This window comes from Paramormyrops kingsleyae, chromosome 5 (genome assembly GCF_048594095.1).
Source record: "Paramormyrops kingsleyae isolate MSU_618 chromosome 5, PKINGS_0.4, whole genome shotgun sequence".
In the NCBI taxonomy this organism is placed as follows: domain Eukaryota; kingdom Metazoa; phylum Chordata; class Actinopteri; order Osteoglossiformes; family Mormyridae; genus Paramormyrops; species Paramormyrops kingsleyae.
In genome coordinates, this window is record NC_132801.1 from 17,629,759 (window position 1) to 17,643,259 (window position 13,501).

Sequence of the window (13,501 nt, forward strand, 5' to 3'; positions counted from 1 at the left end):
CATACTATTTGCAATATCACTTCAAAACTTTTGAATAAAATTAATCATAATGCAAAATAAAGGCAAATGAATGTGACACAAGCTTTACGCTGAATTTCTGTAGTAATTTAAGAAAAGTAAACCGGTTTTTTTTTTTCCAAGGCATCGGACAAGCTTTTTTGCAGCACTGAGAAATCAAGAAAATGAATAACCAAGCAAACAGATGTAGGGGAATTGATGTTCCCACTGAGCTAGCAAGACCTTGACCTTGTATGCTGTCTCGAAGCAGAGGCGGAGAGGCAAACTTCATCAAAATCCGTAATTTTAATGAGTCAGTTATTAACGATTAGGTCTCTGCTGGCATACTGTGCATCTAATTACCCAGCCCAGAAAACAAACAATTAACCAGTCAGCACAAATCCTAATTGGGTTTTAAATGAGATAATATATGTCCATCATTGCAGGCAAATGATTATTAAACATTACTGCCCAGACAGTTCGTTTTGGAAGTGGAATATTCTCACTGATTAACCAAAACCAAAGTCGCCATTACTTTCCTTACACCCATCAAGGCTAATTGGAATGAAACAATTCAATATCGCTACAACGACTGGTCCCAGGAAGAAGCTAAGTCATTAGATCATATAAATATAACCAAGCTGAATATGACTTGGGGGGTGACATAGTTGTTAGCAGTATAGTCTCAAAACTCTCGCCTGGCTCTGCATGTGGAGTCTCCCTCCTGCAATTCCAAAACCATGCTGTTTGGCTACTTGCCGAAAGCACATACAAACGGACTAGCAGGTTAGGACACTATGGTGGGGATTGGAAGGTTGCCAGGTCAAACCACATGGTTAGCACCCTAGCTTCACTATTGGGCCTTGGAGTAGGGCTACAAACTTTTGGGGAAAAAAAAATAATCACATTGCGATCTTAGAAATTTTTGTAATAAATATTGCAATATGTTATAAAACAAACAAAAAAAATGTTGAAATTGTTGCATTTGAAATTCTACCCAAAATAAACTATAGCCAAACAGAACCTATTATTTACCAAATTATCTGTCGAATAAGTTGGCAATGTTGCCACAAGTTGTGCCAACACAAAGCAGTTCTGACAAAACATTTGCTTTCACTTAATGCCGTTTCTATGGAACAGAAAATATTTCCATACCATAGAAGATTAATGTCTTTCTTGTTCGCTTTTCTCCTCCTCACTTATTTTTAGTAAATTTCTCAGAAACGTAACAGCAAGGACGGAAATTATTATGATTGGCTGGGAGAGTGCATGTAGAAGGAACGATCATTAAAATTGCAAAGCTTGCTGAGCTTGGTTCCCATGGCAGAGTAAAAATGTTTTAGCATAACTTATTAATGCTCTCAACCCAGCTGACTAAGGCAGTCTTTGCAATGTGACAATTGCATAACATGCAATGTCAGTATTAACATCACGCATCATACAGGCCTGCACTGGAGCAAGGTCCCTAACCCCTAATTGTTCCAGTGACTGGCAGACCCTGTTTTCTCCAAATGTGTGTTACTTTGGATGCAATCAGAAGCTAAATAAATAAAATGGACAATTTTCAACAGTTCAGTAAAACAATTCAAACTCCAACAGGAGCTTACTTTAGTCCCTCCAGTTTGGTACCTGTTTATATTTGTATAATATATAGAAAATATACAGATGTATCCATCAGAAAGAGATGTGTAAAATGGGTAAAAGTTGTTTTGAATAAAAACATCAATTTCATCCAAGTTACACAAAATATTAAATGTTACAAGCACTGAAAGTGTTCTGTTTGGCTAAGATTTGCCTAAAAAGCAGGTTCCATTTCTTAATTGCATTCATGTCACATGTACAGTATGACATATCTTTTAGAATACCCATCACGATCCACAGTGCTCATTAACTGAATTGGTATTAAGCAGTCACACAAGAGAAAGATGCCAATGAAATTGCCCAATGTGTCCAATGCTTTAAATAAATAAAGAAGTGTTTCAGTCTTGTTCTTCAGTAACCCAATTTCCAAAAAACTACATCGAACATATATTTTCTTAGACTCTCTGCACTACAGTATATCCTACTTAGCTTTCCCAGCTGTATTTATTTAGAAGCGGATTAACAAATCACTAAGAATGTTATTGTTCCCATGCTTTATATTGAAATATGTTCTTCTGTATTGTGACAGTGCAGCCATGCGATTAATCATGTCTTGTTGTTAGAAAATGCCAGTCCTCTCTGTAGCAATGTGCTTGTGCAGGGTCTGACAGACCTGGAACGTAATATCCATTGTCAGACACTGTGACCTTATCCAAGGTATGGCTCAATTGGATACCACTATACAGACTCACAAATCCCAGAGTTATGGGTTATTTCAGTGTAAATGCCAAAATAGAACATATTGCACCCCATTATTACATTGTGCATGAGGCAAAAAGGCCAATCAACCATGTTTTAAAGGAATTTACTTTTTAAAGGCTCATCTTCTCTTCAGCAACCTCAGGATTTTCATACTGAACAACGTCCAGGCATTTTGTATCGGAGAAAGCCAATGCACAGATCGGATATGGAACCCATAAATTCTTTGCATGGCAGTAATTAAAATGCAAATTCAACTGAGGGGCCTATACGTTATGCTTTGGTTATAAAAAAGGTGGTGAAAATTGGTTGAGGGAAACATGTTTTACATACAGTTTTTATGTCCAGCAAACCCAGAATGAATATCTTTTTTATTTGAGTAGTAAATACTTCTACTTTCGTACCAGCACAAGTCACTTTTTTATGATTGTTTACATGTATTTCTATTGATAGCTGAATTACTGTCTGTTCCATATTATTATTCTTAGACCATTATATAAAATCTGATCATTACTAATTACTACTAGCATACTTAATCTGGCATTCTAATACAAGTTTGATTTCACTGATAAAAGGGAAATATCTATAAACACCATCATTTCATTTTAGTTATTGTGTGAACTTTCCATAAGCTTGAATTCTCGGGCGTTGGTTACACTATCCTCCAGCCTGTTCCTTCATACAAACCTACTTGTGCTCAAACTAACATATGGCAAGCTTAACACTTCCAGAAAAAAAAAATGCATATTGGAGAAAACAATTCGGATGTAAATACCAGGGCACTGACATCCTCTTCACCTTGACACACTGCCTTTTGACCCTTCAGACATAGTACTCAAACAGAACCAGCTTAAAAACCTGACACTTAACAGTAGACAAAGGGCAAGAACTATCTTCTCTTCCTGACCTATCCAGACAAAGTACCAATATCTTCCTGTCCACCCCTCCCCAGGGAGTCTATACTTGAAGCCAGACACACAGTTATATACAGAACACATCATGAAAAAAGTGTCAGGAATGCTAAAAAATATTCTCAAAAGCTGTGTGTGGGAAACAGAAACGATTCAGACACCCCAGCCCCAGAATAATGCATCTTGTGAATAAGGTCACATTTCTCTATATGGAGAACAATACATGTTAATCATCGCAAAACAAAAGTCATATAAGTAAATTTAATAACACACAGTTTTGGTTGTTTTCGAATTTGAAACAAATTTGGAAAAAAAAAATCAGACAATGGTGAGCAAAGAATGAACAGGGTGCCTGCAAAAATCATGATGTGAAATTTAAGATTTTTTTATGTCCTCTTCAATACCACATCAAGCCAAATTTAAGACCAAACAGAAAGAAGAAATATGCTTTACCAGAATCAATACCCATACATTTACAATGTACAGTACCCACTTTTCATTCAGGTTTGTATTAAAAAAGGTCCAACAATTGATGTGTGAATAATAAATCAAACTGTAGAAAGTGACAATCAACATATGGGTGACTCTATGAGAAATTCTCCTACCAAGAAACTTCAATCAAAACAGAGGAATAACAGACTTAGAATAAGACATTCAACATCCCATTCTCCAACATTATAAGCATATAAAGGCTTGTGGGAGTATTACTTACACAAAAATCTTCTGAGAGCAGAACAAAAAAAAAATGCTTCAGAGACATAACCAATCAGATTGTAGAGGTAGAAGAGGTGGGTCCAAGCAATTAGAGGAGGTGGGACCAAGACTTCTGAATGTTAACTTTAGCCCTCGCCATCTGAATCTGCCAATAACGGTTATTTCATTCCTATGCGGAGCATTTGTAGTCGCATGTGAAAGTGGAGGAGGAATGTTACCTTATACTTATTAAAGCTCCTTCTTGTTAGAACATATCTTATGTTGCTATGACTTGGTGTAACGTTGTGTTGATTAAGGCTATTTCTAGTAGTGGTTTAGCTAACTAGATAGTTAGCTGGCTAGCTAACATTAGTGTTAGCTAGGAAGCTCACTAGAACAGTACAGTGGAACCTCCAAATCTACTGATTTGGTAACGGCCATCTCAGTGTAATATTTAAATTAAAAATGATCATAGATAAGTACATGAAAAACAATCATTGATAGTGTTCGCTACCATCGACGGTTTCGGATTTCTGCGGTAGGTCTTGGAACATATGGGCGCACTACAGTATTTAACATTTGACAGTTTGCTAACATGGATATCAGCGCAGGGTTGTACTTCGGTCAAGTGGCTGGAGTGAGATTTTGAATTCGAGAGCAGCCTTATCCTGTGACTTAACGAACATGCACACACATTTACATGTATGTAACAGTTATATTACCTAAATAAATAACAATAATAATAAATAATAGCTTGCAAACTACCCCAAAGCTCTTGATGTAGCTAATTTTAGGTTTGTCATAGAAGACTTCTTGCCTGAGAACCTGACAGCGTGATAGTCATGCCAGATGAGAGTTGGCAACCCTGTCAGCGCTCAGTATAAAGTTACCTGGTTACAGTAGATAGATTACGTGCATAATTCACTTAAATTAGTCATACACAACAATTTTTGGTTCCCAAATCAAAGTCTGGTACCAGCAATTCAGTTACAGCAGCTCTGAGCTTGAATAACCAAGCTTCAACCAAGTGGGCAGTTACTGTGGGCTGTTCAGGCAGTGATGTTATACCTTCAATGCCCACTTCACGCCAACGCAGTGCTGGTCGCTTCCACCTTTGTTTGCAAAGTCAGTTTGTTTTTGGTTTGGTAGTTATCTTTTAATGCTTTTTCTCTTTAAGAAGCTTCCTTCCGCTATATTGCTGTTCCAGTTCAAGAGAATTAGTTCCAAATTCACCTTTAATATGCCAGTAGATAAGCTTATGTATAAATTTATGTTTGGTTAGCAGACACTTCTATCCAAAGCACCTTAGAGTAATCACATAATAATAATAATAATAATAATAATAATAATAATAATTCTTATCAAAACTAAGAGAATACTATGAAGCAAATACACTAAAACATCTTTTAATTATAAAAGCACTACACACAGGACTGTACTGAAGAGAAAAAGCTAATTGGTGTATGTGTGAGAGTAAACAGTACTGAAAAAAAAACTTAAATAGAAAGTTCTTAAACCAGTTTAGATAGAAAAAAGATCATGATTAAATAGTGCGTGCGTTTGTCATTACAACCCATCATATTTAACTCAAAATTTTAATATAGTAGGCTTTATGGCAGTTCATCAGTAAGTACAAGTTGTCTGTAAGCTGGCCATTCATGACCCAGACTTAATGTACTGAAAATTTGGTGCTAACTTAAGTAATCTGGCAAAACCGGCTTCATAGTATACCCCCCTAAGAGTCAGTCACATTTAAACCTAAATGAAATATGAAACATCAGACTAAAACATGTTTATGACTTAAAAAAAATTAAGACCTAAATTCAATATATTATAAGACTTTTTAATACCCCGCGGACACCATGAATGAATCAACCTCAAGTCTACTAACAATCCTCTGTAAGATGGAGAATTTAGGCCATTTTATATTCCAAACAGAAAATTAACCAGCTGGACTTGCCTTAAGCTCCTCTAGGTCTGGTCGTTCCATACTGACCACAGAAGCCAGCAATTGGTCTTCCAGGCCATCGCGGGTCACAGTGAAGTTGATTAGAGTGCACTGAGCTTGCATTTCCGGCTGGTAATGTGGGTTTGCCAGCTTGGTGTGAAGGATAAGACGGAAATTGGGACTGTACTCACATTCTTTATCTCCAATCTTTATAGACCTAATTAAGGAAAAACGCATGAATTACAATTCCATTCTTTTCTGCTTAGGTTCAGATATTAGCTTTCAGATATAAAGAATTAATTCTGAAATGAAACATACAATAAAAAGAATGAGTGCTGACCTGCCCTTCTTTATTGTCTCCCGACCAAGCAAAGGCCCCAAGACAGGGTCCACAGTCTCTTCCAAATTTTCAATCAGAACCACTTCACCAGCAGACAATGCTCTCTCTACAGAATCTAGGTAACTAAGAAGTTTGAAATAAAAACAATGATTACAACAAATAAGTATTCACATTTACAGTTATCACATTGAAAAAAAATGCCTTTAGAGTTATTTACCCTCTCTGGCCAATACGAATTACCCTGAGGTTTTCACCATATTTATTTTTGATCCATTTAATTCCCTGCAACTGGGGGTCCACCATTAGAGGCCAGCGCTCACAATTAGTGAGGATTGTGGCATTTTCAGTTGACATCCTGTCAGCAGGGAGACCTTCATTCTGCCAAGCGGCAATGTCTGCATCATCTGTCAGCATTGTTAATGCATCCAAGTCTGGAGTCACGGGAACTGGCACCTTGACAGAGATATCGAGAAGTGTGGTCATGTAAGTTTGCATGTATGTCAGTTTCATACATTATATATATTACATTACAATAACAAATAATATTGTTATATCCCTGTCTAGCATCAGGCATAACAAAAAAGTCGACCAAGACAACAACTTCATTTGTCTCTTTAATTTATAAATGGAGAACCTTCAGGAGCCGACAAGGCTAAAATAACATGCAGAAACTCCACTAACTAGAGAGATTAGCTTCTTAACGTAATCAAATGAAAACTGATTTAAAAATACGCAAACTTTCCCCAAATCCCTATCTATTCAGAAAGAAAAGAACTCAAAACAAATGGTGTCACACTCTTTACTTCCTAACTGCTCACAATGTATAAAATATTGAGAAATACAGGCCAGAAATTAATGGGGGTAAAAGGCAAAAATGGCCCAAGAAACCTCAGAATGCCCCTAAAAATCGTGGTGGAGGGCCAAAAATGCCCCCAAGCTTAAAAATAAACAAATATACTGTATATATAAATATATATATATGTGTGTGTGTGTGTATTTACCAGTGTAAATTCAATATCTTGATCCTACATTAAGCCATCATTTTTTTATGTTTCATTTCCATATCAGTGTCAAACACACACTCATACAAACAGCGTATGTACATACATAATTTTATGTGATGTGTAACTGTAACTAGATACTACTATTTAACACTCTTATTATACCTGGTAGAGGCCAATTTTATTTTTTAATAAAGCTATTCATCCAAAAACAAATAAGCTGATCTCTGCTAAGTGCATAGTACTCTCCAAGGGGTGTGGCTCTCTGCTAGGGGTGTGGCTCTCTGCTAGGGGTGTGGCTCTCTGCTAGGGGCGTGGCTCTCTGCTAGGGGTGTGGCTCTCTGCTAGGGGCGTGGCACTTTCCTAGGGGCGTGGCTCTCTGCTAGGGGTGTGGCTCTCTGCTAGGGGCATCAGGATTGTCAGCTTACCCATGGCTTCACCACCCACCCATTAACATCTTGTATAGCTGCCCAGGGCAGTATATTGAATTTTCATGGTATATTGATATATTTTCAAAACAAGATAAGGGATGACACAATACCGCTTACATCAATATACCTTTTATTGTGTGTTAAAACCAGTAGTACCGTGATGTTGCAGAGACTCCCAGAATTCACACCTAAAATCAAACCATTCAGTAAGAGTCTCATGAGGTAGCTGATTGAGGCAAATAATTGGTACTTGTTTCATTTCATTTTAAAACATTGCCAAACGGCTCACAGGTTAACATATTATAATATTAAATATTTGTTTTATCTTGTTAAAGTGTCTGGTTTGCATTTACAGTTGTAAAACAATACCTTTTTATTTTCCTAGATACTTTTAATAGACCAACGGTTTCTAACGAGGATGTCAAAGAGGATGTCAAAGTAGTTCACTATCAATAAACTAATGAATTATACATATAGACCAAGGCCATTAAGAGCGACAATCACAAAGAATTTGCAGAAATTCGATGTCCCTCACTTCACTGTTTGACATACATTTTTTAGGAAACAGTAAACTGGGAATCAGCCAATCAGAAAAGACAGCTGTGCTGACATAAGGATGGGTGGGATTGGGAACACAAAGTCACACCCACAGACACACCTACCCAGCAAGGTCTGTTAACAATCATGACTGGGATCACAACACCTCTACCATCAAGAGGAAAGCTTTGCATAACCAATTTCTAACAATGAGACAGTGGATCTGCCTTTTTATGCATGATATTTAAATTTAAACTTTGACAGATCAAAGACCAGCACATGACCTTGTAATTAGTATTGCACACACGCTGCAGAAAGACTAGTGGGTTATGAACAGGATCCAGTGTAGACTTCAAAGCATAAAAGGCAAGAGCCAGTTTTTCTTTTGTACTATAGTTGATCTGATGGCAGTTGAATTTCTTGGAAAAGTAATACAACAGTATACACTAAGGTCAACTTCTCAACTTAACACAGCACCAGCGCATTTGCCATGCACCTCACAAATTCTGTGAATTCAGGTGCAGACAGAACTGGAACTTTGCATGACATACCAAGCTCTCTTTTTGTTTAGGGTACTTGAGGAGCACTAAAAGCCTTAATTTTGGTTTCCAAAGGGGCAAACAGTTTGCATGACCAAATTCACATTTAGCAAAGTTCAGCGTAAGAGAAGTTTCCGGGTAACATAAACCATAGTTTGGTATGGTAAGATATGGAAGTGACCCTCTTAAGTACCAAAATAAAGAACACAATCATCCAGGTAAGCTTCACAATTATCACCACTGGCTAGAACCAGATTCATTAAGTGCTGGAATGTGGCTGGTGTGTATAACGGGATACTGTAGGAAAGAATCTCGGGTGGAGCTGGAATTTTAGACAAACCTTCAAGTGAGTGGGACTTGCCAGTAGTCTTTCAACAAATCTAACTTTGTAATGAATTTTGCATTACCTATCCGATCTGCACAATCCTTCATCCTGGGTAGGGGAAAGGAGTCACACTTTTTTCAGCATTGACTCTTTTGTAGTCTGCACAGAAAGGGCAATGTGCTTGGGAACCAGTAAACACGAGGAACACAAAGGAATACAACTAGGAAAAGCAAGATCATGTTCAATAAGGTATTCAGTATCTAGTTTCATAATGGCATGTTTGGATGGATTAACAAAATATGCATTTTGCTGCACAGGAGTATTATCACCAACATATATATTATGTTTTAGGATTGAAGTCCAGGAGGGAGTGTCAGGGAAAATAATAGATGCTTCTCTATAAGACGAACAAGATAATCTTGTTCAGCATAAGACAAAGGAGTGGGTTTTGTTGGGAGAGCTCAGAGGGTTTTCAGAGCTGGCCTGTCCTTCCACCTCAGGAGAGTACTCCGATGAGGACAGAATCACAGAGGCAGTAGCTACGGGAGAGGCAGGTGAGGCAGACTTCACATCTGGATTGGGGTACGTGCACTTTAAGCATATTTATATTACAAATATATTTCCTATCAGGAGTCTTCAACACTCTAACTGAACCTCAATCAAACAGAAACCTGAAATACATCTTAAATCTTAGCCTGTAGAGCTGTACTTGGAAACAGATGTAAAACAAGAATCTCATCTCCCATGCTCATGAGCATGGCAACACTTTACTTCAGGCCATGTTTTTAGTCATTTTTAAACACATTAATATTGCATTGTAATGCATTCATAAAGCATTATAAACAAGGCATAACACATTATAGCCATGCTTATTATACATTATGACTACCTTATGAAGCTCTCATCTATAATGCACTATAGACACCTGTTACGTGCCGTAAGTTTCGGGTATGTGCCATACAGTAAGTGTTTGTGCGTTTCACTAGTTGTGTATAATGGTGCTGCCTTTTTGTTTTTGCGTGTCGTGGGGATTACTGTTTATTTGGTTACGAAGTTTAGGCTTAGGCATTGTTGTTTCGTTTACACCTGTTGGGTTTCACTTAGGCTTAACTTAGAGTGGGACTGTGTTCGCTAGATTTTGTTTCTTTCTTTGGCCTTTTTCACACTCAAGTCTGTTACACCTAGTGTCTGTGGAAAAACTATAAAAAACATAAAAAAGACTCCCTTTGTGTTCCCTTCTCCTAGCTCTGGTTGTCTTGTCCTTCCCATTCCCTCCTTCCCTTCCACGCTGTTAGGCTCCAACCCTAGACTGGAGTGTAACATACCTTTATAATGCAGTACAAAGCATCCTTAATGCTTATACCAACCATTAGAATGCATTATAAGGGTATCTATAGTGCATTTCAGATGAGAGCTTCATAAAGCATTCATAATGCATAATACACATGGCTATAATGTGTTATGGCTTTTGATACATATTTAAAGCAATATTTATAATACTTTATGAATGCATTCATATGTTATGAATGTGTTTATAAATTACTAAAAACATAGCCTTAAGTAAAGTGTTACCATGAGCACGATTTATCAAAATCGGAAATTCATATGGGGCTGAGAGAAGGTTTGAGAGCGATTTTCAAAGAGGAAGACAACTGAACTGAGGACAGAAGCTGTTCTTGTAGTGCTTTTAAAAGAACCATGGACTGAATGTCCAAATGCCAACTTAGATGGACTAAATCCAACGCACTCCTAAAGGGGGATTCCCTTACACACTGGAAACATGGTGACTGTCAAACTGCTTGCTTACTCTGATTCTGGACATGACATTTGAACTTTGATATGACTAGATTTATTCTACTAAACAGAATGTGGTACAGAACTTTATGATGGCTTTCACTGTAGCAGGAGCTCTGTAAGAGCACAGTGGGATAGTTCCAGGATATATATCTCCACACATCAAAGTCAAGAGATATGAAGGTAGTAGACCTACACAGTCAATTAAAAATCTCTCAAAAGGGTCACCCATAACTACTATTGGCTTTAGAAGAGCAGGGGGAATAACTTAATTTGGCTTCACAGGAACTTGACAGGCATGACATGAATGGCAGTAATAGGACACATCAGATTTCATGGACGGCCTAAAAAAAATGTTCTAACGGATGGTTGTGTTTTCCTTTTACATGAAGAAAGTTCACGATTATGAGTAGGGCTACTATTGTTTATATCAATAATCGAGTAATATATTGATTCATCCATCAGTTAATCGAGTAATTGTATATAATATAATATAATATAATATAATGTAATGTAATGTAATGTAATATAATATAATATAATATAATATAATATGTGCACATGGCACGAGACAGGAACCAACCAACCACTGAAAGTGCACATTCAGTCACACATAAGGACCATTTAGGCCCTCCAATTCACATAAGTTGCATGTTTTTGTAGAGTGGAAGGAAACCGCAGGATCAACCAAAAGCCTCGCACATGAACCTGCAAACTTCACACTATGGCTGCCGCGATTAGTCGACATAGTCGATGAGGTTGACGCTGACGTCAATATTTTAAATAGTTTTTTTTATTATTATAATGAAATTACCATTATGATTTCTAAAATGCTTCAGTTCATTAAAACAAATGTTTTCCTTTAAATCACTATGTAATTATGCAAGTAGTTCAAATTGTAGCAAAACAAAAAGGTGGTTTTACACTGTGCAAAGTTCAGTGGCATAACATAGTGGCACTAGCGCTATGCATGAGCACCTGAAGAGAAAACACACAGGCATTATTCTGTACTGCCAGAATAAACAAAACCACCCTAAGTGTTGTCTATTCATGTTTATTAAATTACCTTTATTACTAAGAGCTTTTTAATATCTTTTGTATTTGTAACTGCTAAATACACTCATTATTAAAGCCATAAAGTTGTCTGCCTGCTACCTTAGAACCTCCATTGAATAAGTGTTTGAGAAAATGTTTAGGCTAAAATCTGGGCTTATTCTACGTGGATTGACGGTGCCAGTGTGTTCATGCACATTAGGCTTTTTGGGAATTGGGACGAGTACTATTATCATAAACTAAACCTGAAACGAAAATGTAAATTGAAAATAAAAGAAAATAATTAGTAAAATGAAATAAAAATGAAAACTTATGTTTACAACAAAAATGAGTTGGACTTCAATCAGCAAAAAGTAGCGCAACACCACCAACATACTGTATTTGTACCATGTTTATCCGCAATACCTCCTCTTTTAAAAGATGTTGTGGTTGCTGAATCTAGGATCACAGCTACTCCAGCGCTTATCACCTCCATGATTTAACAATACATGGCCAATAGCTCCACTAACCGAGTTTAATAATAATAATTGATACTTTATTGAACCCTGTGGGGAAATTGTCTTTACATCTCTCTCAACTTGCTCTTTGTAGAGTAAGTTGTCCACAAAGGGCAGCCACCCATAGCAGTGCCCAGGGAGCTGGGGGTTAAGGGCCTTGCTCAAGGACCCGCAGACATGCTGAGGCTGAACCGGTGACCATCTGATTACAGGCACACAGGCTTAGCCCACTGAGCCACACGCTGCCCCAAGAGGATGTGCTGAATTCATACAAATGACTAACTTCCGGGCGTCACAATACGCATCTTAATATTTTAGACATACTACTAATTTGTTTATCGAACTGTGGCCGAACATAATGTCCATATAGTGCTGAAAAGCTGCCATCCGTTATCCAAAGCCCTACAATAACACAGTTTGTTGTTGTCAAAAAGATTAACTTAAATTAAATGGTCTGTTTGATTTTATGGAGGAAAATTAATCGTTTAGGTTAATCGGTAAAATAGTCGATAGATTAATCCATAGAAAAATAGTCGCTAGATTAATCCATAGAAAAATAGTCGCTAGTGGCAGCCCTACTGCAAATACACAAAGCGTAGGGTTGCCAAACTCTCACGAATCTGGCGTGACACTCATGGTTTCAGACTCTCACACAAGAAATCTTATGGCAAATCTATATTACTCCATTACCAAGCTAACATTAGATACATCAAAAACGTTGGGGTAGTTTGCAAACCCTACAGACTATTTACAAGGTAATAAAACTGTTACATGTAAATGTGGGTGCACACTTGTGCAGATTTATCTCGAAGAATAAGAATAGCATAAGAATTTATACAGACTCCTGACTTTTGGACGTCACAATACGCATCTCATTAATATCTTATGCACACTACTAAACTGCTCACCAAATTGTGGGCGTAAGTAAATTGTACATAAAGTACCGAAAAGCCAGCATCCGGACAAATCTTTCACCCATCATCTAAAGCCCTGGTGATGATTGCGCATGTGCCATATAATCACAATTACATTGTGACATGATCGCAACAGCCCTATCGACATGGCATTTCATGCACATGCAAATGTCACATTGCA

At 37.4% G+C, this 13,501-nt stretch overlaps 1 protein-coding gene across 6 annotated transcripts in view; it reads right to left on the reverse strand.

The window, feature by feature from the left end:
* The window catches only part of dnah9 (dynein, axonemal, heavy chain 9), a 121,360-nt gene that overhangs the window by 41,509 nt on the left and 66,350 nt on the right, over nt 1–13,501 (reverse strand). For all 6 annotated transcript variants that reach the window (XM_072712265.1, XM_072712264.1, XM_072712263.1 and 3 more), the window contains 3 exons: nt 6,447–6,682; nt 6,230–6,352; nt 5,902–6,106 (listed from right to left, as the gene is read on the reverse strand). In XM_072712265.1, coding sequence (XP_072568366.1) covers nt 5,902–6,106; nt 6,230–6,352; nt 6,447–6,682 — 564 coding nt within the window. The remainder of the gene's footprint in view (nt 1–5,901; nt 6,107–6,229; nt 6,353–6,446; nt 6,683–13,501) is intronic.